This window comes from Alligator mississippiensis, chromosome 3 (genome assembly GCF_030867095.1).
Source record: "Alligator mississippiensis isolate rAllMis1 chromosome 3, rAllMis1, whole genome shotgun sequence".
Taxonomy (NCBI): Eukaryota; Metazoa; Chordata; order Crocodylia; family Alligatoridae; genus Alligator; species Alligator mississippiensis.
This window is the reverse complement of record NC_081826.1, coordinates 68437845-68451900: the sequence shown is the minus strand read 5'-3', so window position 1 is coordinate 68451900 and position 14056 is coordinate 68437845. Positions and strand designations below refer to the sequence as shown.

Below are 14056 nucleotides of genomic sequence, written 5' to 3'. Positions count from 1 at the left end.
GGGATGATCCTGTCTCAGTCAAGGGGTTGGACTAGAGGACTTCCAATGGTCCCTTCCAGCCCTACTTTTCCATTATTCTGTGGAACATTTTGCACTTGCTTTCATGGGTGGCTGGGTTTGTATGTATTCCATATTAAGTTATATCCCCTTCGTAATGCTTCTAATAACTTGTTTGACTTCAGCCACTCTTGTGAATACAGCAGATGTACTAATGGCAGTGGCCATGGCAACTGCATCTTTTCTTCTGAGTTTTAGCTAATCAAGAATCTCCAAGTGTAACTAGGTAGACTAAATGTACCCAGAGGTGTAACTAACAGTTTTTTGCTCAGGGCAAAAGCATGCCAGAAAGCTGAGATGGATGGGGTGGTTGGTGTGTTGTTACTGCTGCAGTACAGAGCTGCTGCCAGGGCAAAGACTCCCCAGGGACCTGCTGTTCCATGGCCCCCTCTAAATCAGTGTCTGGTACTAGTGACTGTTTAACCACCCCTAGTTACACTGCAGATTATCCTTTATTCTGTTTTCTGATTCTGTTGTGTTTGCAGATATGATATGCTGAATATAAGCATGACTGACAAACAGCACACAAGGCTGCCTGAGCTATGGAAATCAATTTGTCCTTCAATCCTTTTTTATTGTATACCGTGAATAGCCTCTATATTGCTATTAATAGTACAAGAATGTCTGTGATAGAAAAAGAGAAGCTGATAAACTTCTGTCCACTGCAGCCTAAAAAATCTAACACTTTTGTAGATGTATTCCCTAGGTTTTAAAGGCTCTGTGTTTACATACCAGAAATTGCTACTGATTGTATCAGAACAGAGAAAATAGACTAAAAGAGCAAATAAGTATAAAACAAACCTAACAACTAGTCGGTTGACTTGGTCTATTAGTAATATTCCCAAGGTCTGTTGTCAAACAATGCAGAGAAATAACTGTTTGGCAAATGTTTTCAATTGAATTTTCCAGTTATTTATACTATGTATTAATTTGTCTATAATATAAAGTAGAATTGACTCAATCGGTAATAATATCATTTTTACACTTGTATTTAAAGCCTTTTATTGAACAATATACTTAGGATGATTAGCTGACTTATTACAAAATGCATTCTCCCTTTAAGAGTTATTCTGAGTCTTCTAAAACCCAAAGATCTGTGTTTTGTTTTTTTTCAATCAGTGCTAAAATGTCGTAAGACCTATCCTTTCGAAAGCAAATAAGTGTCAGGCTCATGATTAGATAAATTTAAGTTATAGTCTGTTAACTTAAAAATGTTTACTGGGAACCAATGTTTTTATCCTTTTATTAATGAACTACAATGCTGTGTAAATAGCTCATATTAAGAGGATCCACTATCAGAATAAAATGACAAGCTGTTAACACAGTTATCTATTGGTGTTATTAGCAACATCTTAGATTGCCAAGTAAAAAAAACCCCTGAATTTATCCTCATACATGCTTTTTTCTCTACACTCTTTACACAGCTTGGACAATTAAAATAAATGTATTTTGGCTCAGTAGTGTAGTTAGCTTCAGTTGGATTACTAGTGTGGAATCAGAAAAAATTTATGCCTTAAACTTTGATTATTTTAGTTATAAGATGACATAACCGCTTTGTGTAGAATTGCTGGCTCTGTACAGTAGAACAGATAAGGACAAGTGTTTGTTCTTTATAACTCTTCTGCAACTGTTTCGCTCACCGCGGCCTTGAAGGTAGAAAAAAAGTATGTACAAAGTAGATTTCCAGGTACAAGAAGGAGGTTTGTGAACTAACCTCGCCTCCCCCATAAATTCCCATCCTGATTACAGCAAAGAAATAATAAAGTAATATTATAGCCGCTTTTCATGCTAATTTCCCTATATGATCACGTGAGTTATAAGCGACTGTTAAAAAGTATATAAGCCTCCTGATTTTGCTCTTGGGGGGGGACCCCTTCCAAGTGCTTGGAAAATCCATGTCACTTTGGAACTCCCCCTACAGCTATAGTTTCTTTTAAATAAAAGCTTCTGCTGACCTGACCCAAAAATACTCTGTGTGTGTTTCCACAACACTAGTGATGCCTATGTCTTTGGTTTTCAGCACCTTTCTGTCAAATGTTTTTATTTGGATTGTGCATGTGTTTGTTTATTTGTTTGTTTGTTTGTTTATAGAGAAATATATAATTAAATGCATGCTTTTTAAAAACCTAAAGTTGAGGCCAAATTTAAGTTGCCAGCGTTCATTTTCCAATTATAAAATGTGAAACTGAGAAGATATATTCAATATAGTTCAACCCAATATAGTTATCCTGCACGATTAACAATTTTCTTTCTGCAGGATATAGTGTCTCCTCGTGTGTCTTCGTTCCTTCAGCATCAAAAAGAAGTGATATCTGAAAGCTTGCAATTACAAAGGACTGAATTTCTTTCCTCACTGATTTCTTTCCTCCTTTTTTCTTTCTTTTTCTTTAGTATAGAATTATTTTAAATGCAGATGATAAATGATAACAAGGAATTTTCATCTCTGACCTTTCTATTGCTTTGACTGACTCAAAAGGTTTAACCTTTACTTGAAAAGCTATGTACTGATCTAATGGGATCTTCAAGCAAAAGCACGTTTAATGTCCTGATATCTATTTGCACACTATGACCTTTAGCTCACAATCACATTTTAAGGTTACCTTAAGCATAGCTATTACCTGCAGTTGGGACAGAGTCAATGGATATCTAAACAATATCCAGGTAACACCTTCACTGCAGGGCGGAATGGTGAGAGAGCCTTCATAAACCCAATAATCACGTAGAAGAGGATCTACAATTAAAAAATATATATAATTTTTATAGTGATTAATACTTTACACACATAATATTCAAAAATCAATGCTTGACAAAAGTGGCTAAGGGCTTGTCTATATGAGAAGCCACAGAACAGTAAGCTAATGGGTTTATTTAGTAGAGGAGTCCTTGGAGTAAGTGAAATGTAGCTGTCTCCATTTTGAAAGAACATTAGTACAGCATATAGGATAGCTAACTTACTCCTTTGTAACTTGCCTAGGAAAAATCTTTAAGTTTGACCACATTAAGAATTTGTCTTAGCCCCACAAAGCTTTGGAACAGGTACCTGAAGTTTGGCAGATGGCTGCACTCGGTGCCAGGGAAGTGTCTTTTGCCTTAACAAGTATTACCACTATTTTAGGGATCAGGAAAAGGAGGTATATTCAAGTCCTTAAGGTCACACTGAGGCAGATTGTAAAACAGATGCCAGATTTCCTGAATCCTGGTTCTCTCCTCTAACCATTAGTAAATGCTGCTTCCCTTGAAGTTAGCCCCTGCCTAGTCCTGCATGTTGGAGAAAGAGAATGGAGAAAATAGCTTTCTTCTTCAAGCCTTGGCCAGGGGAGACCAGACTCTCTCAGAGCCCAGCCTTTCAAGAAGTTCAGAACTCTTTGCTGGACTGAGGCCTAAAATCTTGTAAACTCATCAGGGACAAAAGACACTAGTATAGAGAGAGCAAAAGAAGCCCAGTGTAGGAGGAGGAGGGCTGTGGTTATGCACTTTCTCAATATTTCCTCAGTACAACTTTACCAGCATGAGGGAGAGAACCCTACAAAGATGCTAGTGTACATGTTCTGCCAGAGACAGCTCCATTACACAATCCTTCTTCATCCTCACCCAACACAAACAATATTTTAAAACCACAATCCATTTCTGAATTATAGGCACAACAGACAGCACCACATCACAAAGGTTGCCAATGATGGCTAGAAAATGATATTTAGAAGTTTGTTTTTGGAAATTGGTTTATAGGTAAGGTAGATATGCATTAGAATAATGATCCAGGGAAACAGCAACGGTTAATTGGTTTCTAAAAAGCGTGTCTGTGACAAAGTTTCTTCAAGGCTCACTGTGTCCAACAGGCAAGCTGTGGCCAGACACACCGGTTGGAAATTGAAGCCATGTACTACACTGTTCCGTAACATGAGATAAGGTGGCACCAGGTCACATGCCCAAGTGTAGACCCCTGAGATTTTGGGGGACAGACCAAATTCGGAGAAGATCCATAAAGCCCAAATTAGGATGTATGAATGGGATGGTTTTGTGAAACAAAGGAATATACTGACAGGACAGATCATGGACAGTAAGATGACCACTGAGGCCATGAGTAGACAAAATGAGGGGCATGTGTACACAACACTTTAAAGCAAGTTAAATGCTTTTGCACCGCTTTAACGTTATTGGTGTTTGCATGTGTTGGTGGTATATTGCATAGTAATTCCAGCCACTGTAGCAAATTCAGCAGCATAATGCACCTTGAATGACTTGGGGCATTAAACTCCTCACAGGAGTTTTAGTTTGCTGCCCTACGGCCACGGAGCAAAGCACCAGGCTCTGTGCAGCTCAAAGGTTCTGCAGAAAGCCCATGAAGGCAGCCTGGAATCAGCCCAGGGAGGCAGGCTCCACAAAAGAAAAGAAAAGAAAAGAAAAGAAAAGAAAAGAAAAGAAAAGAAAAGAAAAGAGGTGAACCTGATCTTTTTTCCACTTTTTCCCTGGACCCTGCCTGCCTGCCTGAGCTGACCAGTGCTAGCCTCTGCAGCTGTGGTGCCCCCTGGGACCACCAAGCTGGGTGCCTGTGGGCAGGTGCTGCCTGGGGGGGGGCTGCCGCTGCCACGGAAGGAAACACCAGCCTCCCCCCACCCCATTTCCCTCCCCCACAACCCAGGGACCGTTCTGCCCGCTGGCAGCTTGCCCTCCCCTCCCCACCACTGGAAAGGCAGGCAAGTTCAGGTGTGTGCATGGCACAGGGGTTTAAAGGGCCCTAAATTGAAGTGGTGTTTTTAAAAACCCACTGCTGCAATTTAGACCAATCAGTGATGGCCCAAAGATGAAGAGTCATTGCAGAGGGAAAAAGATACTAAAGGAGGAATTTTCCAGCAGTAAAGGGTCCCCAAGAGAGGTACCCAAGGTCACCAGGGACAGAGGGCACACCACCAACCTGTCTTACCCACCCCACTGGAGGGGAGAGCGGGAGGGTGGGCCTTGGCCTCCAACCTCCAGGCTGCTGGCATCTGAATTCAAGAGAGAACCTCAGAGTGAAGCTTGCATACTGGCCAGACGTACCTTCTCTCTGATAACAGCTGTAGGACTGCTAGATATAGAATTGTTTGCATTATTCTTATCTGCTATCACTGTGTATCAATAACATTCACCTATTATTGAATGGAGAGGTTGTGGTAGGTCTAAGGGTTTGGGTCCACCTGGAACAAGGTATCTGGGTCATAAATGCAGTGCCAACAGCCAATGCTTCCCATTATAAGACCTGTTTTCAGTGGCTTAGAATTTTACCAGATGTTAACCATTTGGGCAGAAATTTTATATGCTGTGTCTGCCTCACATTGAACTTTATGGAAAATACTCGGATAAAATGGTAAATGCCATTTCTGAGAAAGAAGTTAAGAAAAGTAGGTTTTGCTATCCCTGAAAATCTGTCAAAATCTAGACAAATTTTTAGTCTCAGTTCACACTTGCTTAATTTTTTTGTTAGATTTTAACAAATATTCTATGCACAGTATGTATGTCCCAGGCTGGGATTCAGAAAGCCTATCCCTGTACCCACAACTATTAGCTGCTCTGGGCCATGCCAAGTATGGGCATCTGATGGGAGAACAGAAAGACTAATTTGACTGATCCCCTGCTGGACTCAGGAACCTTGGAAGAGGAAGCTGCTTGATTTAAATGCAGACTGTACAAGAATCAAACCTATAGGAAAACTAGGGGTGATAGTAAAATACACGAACTCTCTCTCTCCAAGACCCTAGGAGTTGGGACAAAAAAACTCTGCCTAGCTGGGCAAGAAAACTGGGACTGAGAATCAGGAAGGAAAATGAGATGCCAGGATTAAGAGCCAGTAAGGGTAGAGAGGAGATCAAATGATGCTTCCCTTAATTACAAGAAGATTATGACAGTTGCAGAGTGAAACACTCAAAAGTCAGGAAATACCTTAAATAGGGTTGTCTATAAAACCTTAATTCAACTAACCCCTAGTTGAATTATCAAATTAGTTTCAGCTGAAGCACCCCAGAGGCCATTTTGAAATGCAGGGAGGGGTTAATACACATGATAGTGAGCCATTTTACTTAGAGAGGCTAAACAGGAACCACTCTAATTAAAATGCCACCTCCCTCCTCCCCCCTTGACCAAGTGTATAGGCACCTGTACCTGAGCACTTTTTACATGCATTAAATAAATTACCCTTACAACAACTCTGGAAGGTGAACCAGGTAGTAATATCACCATTTTACAGATGAGGAACAAGCAAGATTAAGGTCAGAACTATCCACTGATATGAGATGCCTAAAGCCTGATTTTCAGAGGACTTCGCATTACATAACACTTTATACATTCAAAGCACAGCTCCCATTGACTTCAGTTGCAGGTGTGAGCACTGAGCACTTCTGCAAATCAGACCCCAAGGTCACAAGTCAGGCACCTAGAAAATGAGGAACATGCAATTAGTAACCACTTGTAAAAAATCTGGTTTAAATGACTCGACTAGCAACACAGGGGAGTTCTGAGACACGGGTTCTGTGAAAAAGATGTTACATGCTCATGCAATTAAAGACTATCTCATAATGGAAGTGCACAAGAGGCCTGCCTTGGGGTTGCACGGGCAACTTAATTCTGGTATTTCCCAACATTTGAGTGCTTGACCTTCTTTAACACAAGGTTATGAGTTTGTGGGAGTTTTTGGTAGAGGGATGGTGATAATAGGTTTAAAGAGACTGCTGCTATGGCATGAAATTTAACATAGATGCTCCCTTGTCTGGAAAAGACTTGTTCTGGAGGATTATTTTTAAGGCTCGACATTTTGGCACCCATAAGTTGGAAGTGATTGTATTTGTTTCTCATCATTGATTTAAAACTTATTTGCTAAGTGAACGTTGATCTACCGAACAGCTAGATCTTCAGTCTAGCTGATAAAGGTATCATAGTATAAGGAGGATTTGTCTTTGAACTTAGTGAAAAGTCAAGGGAGTCTTAAATATCAATTAAAAACCTTTGTAGTTATTTGGAAAGTGAGACTTCTGGATAAGAAATAAATACCTGTCCCTGGATGCCTGCTGAAGTACAGAGTATGGGACAAGGATAACATACAACCCTACCCTAAAGGGATCTAAAGTCTTCCTCAACAGGGATAGGAAATTCTCAAGATAGATGGTCAGGGACTAATGGATGCTGTGCAATTTTAAGGGATGCAGGGATGCACATTCAAGCAGCTCACTGGAATGCTCAGAGAAATACTAGAATTTCCACTATAATGAAGCTGTTCCACGTCACCCTAGCCTGTGCCTCTAAGATGCCAGAGTGCCTAGAAATACTTGTTGCTGACAACACATGAGTACCAGTTTTCCTCCTTCCATTTGAATTTCATCAACCATATCACAGTGGCAGGTCTTTAAAAATAATGATCTATCACCACGAGGAAGAAGATGGCTTCTCAATGGGTAAATTGCTTATAATCATCTTCACTGTTATTCTAAGGGGTGGTCCACATCCAGAGATACAGACAGTTTTATCTGGTAATCCAGCCACATTAAAGCTGCTTTCCAGAACAGCATGAGTTGCAATAGGGATTTTATGAAGTGGCATGAGGCAGTCAACTGTTCAAGAGTGCAACTTTCATAACAGTCAATTTACACTAGTAAGAAAATGTTTGAGATATATATAAACACCACCTACCTGGTAACAATGAGTTGGGATTAAAACAGGGTATTGTTTTGGACTTCCCCTGAAAAAAAATAATGCAAATCCATCTCATCTCCAGTTCAACAGAGATTGAAGGGAAAATAAAAAACTCTGAATACTGGCATAATAGTAAGCCTTGAATTTCTGTTCAGGTCATCCACTGTCATTAGCCTCCACAAATCATCATTACATTTGTCCTTGCAGCTATACAAACATCTTTTTATTTATTTTTACTTTGTATTTTTGATCCAAGGATATATAGCCTATTTTGGTAACTCTCAGCTAGCTTAGTCCCTCATTCTTGATTGAGATACTCTAAAAGCTCTTCATCCCTTTATTTGCTAATTTAAGATTCCTGAATTCCATATACAGTGAATTTACAGATTAGGACCTAACTGAACTTTTGCCTAAACTGCCTGTTTTCTCCAGAATTTCTGAGGCCTATATTCTGCCCTTGGACAAATACTAATATGGCCCTTTCGATTCAAGGGATGGCAGCATGCGTGCACCCAAAGACAGAATAAACATTATCATGTATATGTAATTGACTTTTACAAGTGAATTATAAAGATTTGTTTTTAAAGGATATCAAAACATCAGCAGTACTTTTTATATGTAAAATTACTAAAGAATCAGAGGTTTAAATTACAGAAGACTCTTTTGTTATATATTATATATGTATTTATAAATAGTAAACCATAGCTATGGTATCTCTGTAGGGCTGCAAAAGACCTATAGAGGTCCTTTTAATTGTCCTTGGTTTATATCTGATGTATTGTCCTGTTTTAAATAGGAGAGATTACCAGTACATATAATAAATCTAACTAAATAAAGGTGTATCTTTCAATCAACCATTTGAAAACCAGTTCACTCCTACATACACTTCCCAAGACCTGAGCATGGATTTGCATTTCTGGTAACACAGCAGTTCCCATGTTGTAGTCAACAGACCACTAGTGGCCTTTAAGGCCATAGTAAGTGTTCTGTAGATTGTGCTGCTCCCCTTGTTTGTGTTGCTTCCCTTTCTTCAATTAAAAATTTGAAGATAAGGGTGCATGTTGATCTGCATGACATGTTGATGGTTGACAACAGTCTGCTAATCCAAAAACTCTGGGAACACTGATTTAACACAATCCAGAATACATTGAAAAAAATCTCCATTGACTTCAATCAGTTTTGAATTGAGCCTGTAAATTAAGAAGCCTTATGATGAATTCCATGAATTGTAAAATTTGCTGGGAATATCTGTAACATTCCAATACTTTAAATTAGCTTAAAATAATCATAAACTTCTTAATAGTTTATCTTTATTACAATAAAGTAGAATTCAGATGGGATTTGTGATGATACCTTCATGTGCAGGCTGATGGCTCACCAGGTAGGAGGATCTATGTCTACACAACTACAGCCTGTTTGGCTGTTCTGTCATTGATCCCCATTGGTTCATACCACACAGGAAGTGGGAAACTGCTCACTCATTTAAGGGAGTTAGAAAGAAGCAACAGTAGTCAACTCAACATTGCCTATCCTTGAGCCAGAAATTACAGCTCCTGAACTTGTTTCTCTTCGGATACATGGTCTGGACACCCTGATTTAATTACTGTAACCCTGGATCCTACCTTTGTCTAATACCTGGTCTTGACAACATGTGGCTTTCATGCATAGCACCTTATAGGACAAGTTTAGTATACTTAATGCAAATTAAATGTATATATGCAGAAAATGAGCATCTTCCTGACTCTATGAAGGTCATTAATAAAATATGCTAACATTAAAGTGGGCATTCATGACCTTCCTACTTTCATTTCTACTTCCAATAATCAGGGCATAAAGAGTTCTCTATACTCTCTCTTCTTTTTCCAGACACAGGCAAAAGATGATAGTTTCTAAAAATGAATATGACACCTGAAGCACATGATGTATTGTTCACCTAAAACAAGATTTAGAATTCAGTTTAATTGAAAAAAGAATGATATTAGATCCTAATTTTCCAACATTTTCATGACCATTTCAATTAACTGGTACTTTTTTGATGCCTATGAAGCACTTTTTATTCATAGATCACAAAGCATTTTTAATGGAAGGTAAACATTATTGTCCTATTTGACAACTGGACATCATGAGGCAGAGAGATTAAGTGGTTTGCCCAAGGTCACACAGCAAATATTATCAGAGCTTTCAACCCAGCTCTCTAGAATCCCACTGCAGTGGCTGCATCTACATGAGCAGCGGACTGCGCAATTGTTACTATGCAGTCATTTAGTACTTGCTTATGCATTACTGTGCAGTAATGTCACACAGTTTTTTCCAAAGCTATTGTGCAGTAGCAACAAACTACTGTGCAGCAGTTCATTACTACTGCACAGTAGCGTCGTCGCATAGTTAGTGCCCAGCAATGCTATGTGCGGTAGCAACAAGCTACTGCACAATATCTCATTGCTACTCCGCAGCAACATCTTGTGTAGAGATGTCCACTGATTCCTTCAAGCAATTTAATAGGGTTCCACTGTGCTATAGCTGAAGTCCAGCTGTAAGTTTATGCAAGTATTATATCTGTACATTCTGTTCTTATATAATATGAAACATCACAGGCCAAGGGATACAGATGCTGGTATTCTCTGAACATGCATCATACCATATTTACTCAAATATAAGACACTTTTCCCCCCAGTCAGCATGGGGAAAAAAACCCTTGTCTTACATTTACAAACAAGAAAGCTTTATTTAATATACTGTCTATCATTAAATTGCTTCCAGAAACAGCATTTCTTAGTAATAGAAACCAGCTATGAAGTTGATTAAATGCACCCAACACTGAGCATGCCTATAAAACATACAGCCCATATGGGGCAAATATACTGATGGGAACCTACAACAAGGATATATTAATGAAGCCTACCTCATAGTACCCATTGCGTTCAGTACCTTTCAGCACTGACTCTTTTTCAACTCATGTTGAAGCACTATATTGAATACATCTCAACTTCCTCTTCACTCCCACAGCAGAGGAGCATTTTTCTTTTCCAGTTCCAATTATTCCCAATTCTTCAGCAGCCTTAAATGTTTGGCAAATACCTCCAAATGTCCATGTAAGTGAAAACCTCTGTTGCCCCCTCCCTTGGCCTGTGGCATGTGATTAGTATGGCTCTGCCTCCCATGAGATAAAGCTGGACCAGGAGGCCCTGTGCCTCATCTGCTTATAACTTTTTGAAGGATCCCAAGACTTGTATTAAGAACACCCAATTCCAGTCATGAGTTGGGGGGGGCAGGTAATTAGTACATGGATCCTTTGTGAGGTCTATCTGAAGTACACACACATACTAAGCAGTGCTGGGCTGTGCAGTTATCATAGCTTTAAATGTTGTTGACTCTGCTGGGGCCCAGCCCAATGAACCACACAGTGAATCATGAGCCTTTTGGCTTTGACTTAAAATCATGCATAGTTTGTACTATGTAAAGGTAGAGACTTACTCATATCATGATTTTGTGGGTTTTGTGGAAATCATGAAATCAGGCACTCTCCAGCAAAAAAAACCTACTTATTTTTAGTAAGTGCTAGCTCTTCAGTGAGAGCCAGCAGTCCTCCCAGCTGTTCAGCCTGGCACAAAAAGGGCTGCTGGCTTTAAAGCAAGCGGGCAATATGGCTGCCACCCCACCCCTCATCACTGATTGACTGAGAGGGGTATCTGTCATGGGGCCCTGCCCCTCTCCAGTCAGCAACGAGTGGTGGAGCCCCATCACAGACAGCTCTCTCATCCAGTCAGTAGTAAGGGACAGGGCCATTTGATGGATGGCTTTCTCCATCAATCAACAGTGAAGGGCAGGGCCACCAGGGCTCCTTGGTCAATCAGATGCATGGGGGGCCTCCACCATGATAAGCCTGTGAAAATGGTGGCCAGCCCCACGATCTGCCCACAAAATAAGTCGGCTGCCACCTCAAGTTTAATTGACCCCTATATATAAGTAGATACAACTGTGCTACTTACAAGTGTGTTTATGACATACTTGTGCTAAAACTTGCAGCAGTTAGAAAAAAAGGGTAAAATGTCTATGGATATCTATAATAATTTGTCTATATGCAAATAAGTATAGGTATATTTATTTTACAATTAATGTTTTAAAATTTGTCCCTCACTTCCATATGCTCAGATAAAGCAGGGTCTAATGGTAAGGGATGGGGAAAAGAAGCTACAGGGAAAAGAGGTTGGGGAGGCGGGGGGGGGGGAGAAGAGGGCAAAGGGGCCACCTGCTCTTACCCCCACCCGCAGGTTTATTTTCCCTGCTGTAGTAGTGAGAGGGGGACAAATTCAAGACAAACATCCAATCACTAGATTCTATATCTGGAAAATTTTAATAAATTTATAAATTTTCCAGATATAGAATCTAATTATTGGGGGGTCATCTTAGATTCAGGATCTTCTGATATCTGAGTACATATGGTATATCCTTTATCTTTTCTTAGTTGTTGTGTTCATATTGACAACATATTACTATCATAAAGAAGTCAGTACTTGCCAACAATTACCAATGTAAGAGATCAAACTTTCCCTGCAGTCAGAAGAGGAAATAACCATAATAACCCTGTGGTATCTCTTGTTAAATATTGACTTTCTAATAGTTCCCATATGGTATCGTAATACAAATATTTCTGACCCTGTTCTTTCTGCCTCACTTTATCATATTTACCCTTTTTCCATTTAGTCTGTCTCTGTCAGCAAAGGAAGTATTTATATTTCCCTCAGACAATGCTTTACCTTGTACTGGATGTCCTGAAGAACTTCGGTGACAGCCTTTAGGCCTGCATGTTCCTTTCCTATCTAAGACATCACAAACAAACAAACAAACAAACCCAAAAGGTGAATGGTGGTGCTATGTTGTTTCTGAAAAATTGTAAAGCAAGAAACAGGGCAACAAGTACAACCAGATCAGTACTCCTTTGTAGTAAAGTTACGTGACCTTGTATTAACTAAATACTATTACATAGCAACTTCAAACAATAGCTATTAAATCACATACAAAAAAAGAGTCATTGGCCAAAATGAAATAAGGTTTAAATAACTTAAAAGCTGTGACACAAACTGATAAAACATTTTAAAAAATCAAAGTCGATAAACAATCAGTATTGTAGCACGTAATGCACATACGGTCAAAATGACGCAGTGTTGTGACAAAAATGCCAAGGCTATGTATGATTTGTCCTTACTAGCTGGTATTAGAAATGTACACATAAAAGAACTGAGTGTACGACTATGACAGAAACCTTTGAATTTGTTCCTACAACATTGCAAAACAAGGGCCCAACACTCCAACACTGAGTTTTACCTTTTCTTGAAGCCAATAGGACTTTTGCTCAGGTGAGAAGTGCAGAATCATAGTTAAACACCCTCTTTTTAAATTACATACATGAAATCCTGACCTCATTTTAGTTCAGGGTAAAAGATTTTCATTCATTTCTGGGCAGGATTTCACCCATGTCTTTACTGAATGTCCTTGTAAAGCAGACAAAATGCTGATAAGGAAAGCAAGTTTAAAAATAAATGTTTAAAGAATCGGGTAAACTCTTCCTTGAAATACCTCTATACTGACAAACACACACACACATCTGACATTGATTTCAATGGGAGCGGCATGCTTATGTGCATAGGCAAAACCACACTTGGATGTCACTGTTTAAATTCAATATGTTGCAGAACTAGTTATAGAAGTACTATGTGAGCAGTATGCACATATACTTTATAAAAAGTTTTAAGAGAGCCTGCCAAAATGTATCACTAAAATGAGCACACAATTATTCCAAGAGAAGAAGAGAAAATGAACCACAAATAACAGATGCTAGTCATATTACTTTATGGTGACAGGAAGGATAGAAAACTTAAATAGAATAGAACAGAGCAGTGACAGTATTTTTCAAGGCACCCAAATAATTTAAGAGCAAAAGTCCCCTTGAGTCTTAATGGAACTTGTACTTTTGAGACTTATACTTTTAAGTTGGTGTTTTGGAAAATGTCATTCTAACAGTCAGGATCTCATAAAACTTTACAGGTTTGTTTTTAATGTCACTCACCCTGAACATTTCAGTGCAGTTACTCTTTACATACTCATGTGAGAGCAGCCACAGACAGATTTTATCTTTGGGAGGGTGCTGACAACTTAAATTAGCCTTTTTTTCTAATTTGTTTTTCAAATGCAATTTTCTGTGTATTCAGGAATGCAGGCAAGATTTTCTTAAAGCACCTGAGACTTCTATACTCAATAAAAAAAATTTCTGGGACACAGATGTTTGGGGAGCAAGTTGTTTAGTAGGACACATACTCAGAAACAGACTTCAGCTTAGTCT

General features: G+C 39.2%; 1 protein-coding gene across 2 annotated transcripts in view; it reads right to left on the bottom strand.

The window, feature by feature from the left end:
• CA8 (carbonic anhydrase 8) overlaps window positions 1-14056 on the bottom strand; it is an 86323-nt gene that overhangs the window by 28128 nt on the left and 44139 nt on the right. For both annotated transcript variants that reach the window (XM_006270727.3, XM_019498671.2), the window contains exons 5-7: window positions 12474-12536; window positions 7714-7762; window positions 2676-2788 (exon numbers count right to left, since the gene is read on the bottom strand). In XM_006270727.3, coding sequence (XP_006270789.1) covers window positions 2676-2788; window positions 7714-7762; window positions 12474-12536 — 225 coding nt within the window. The remainder of the gene's footprint in view (window positions 1-2675; window positions 2789-7713; window positions 7763-12473; window positions 12537-14056) is intronic.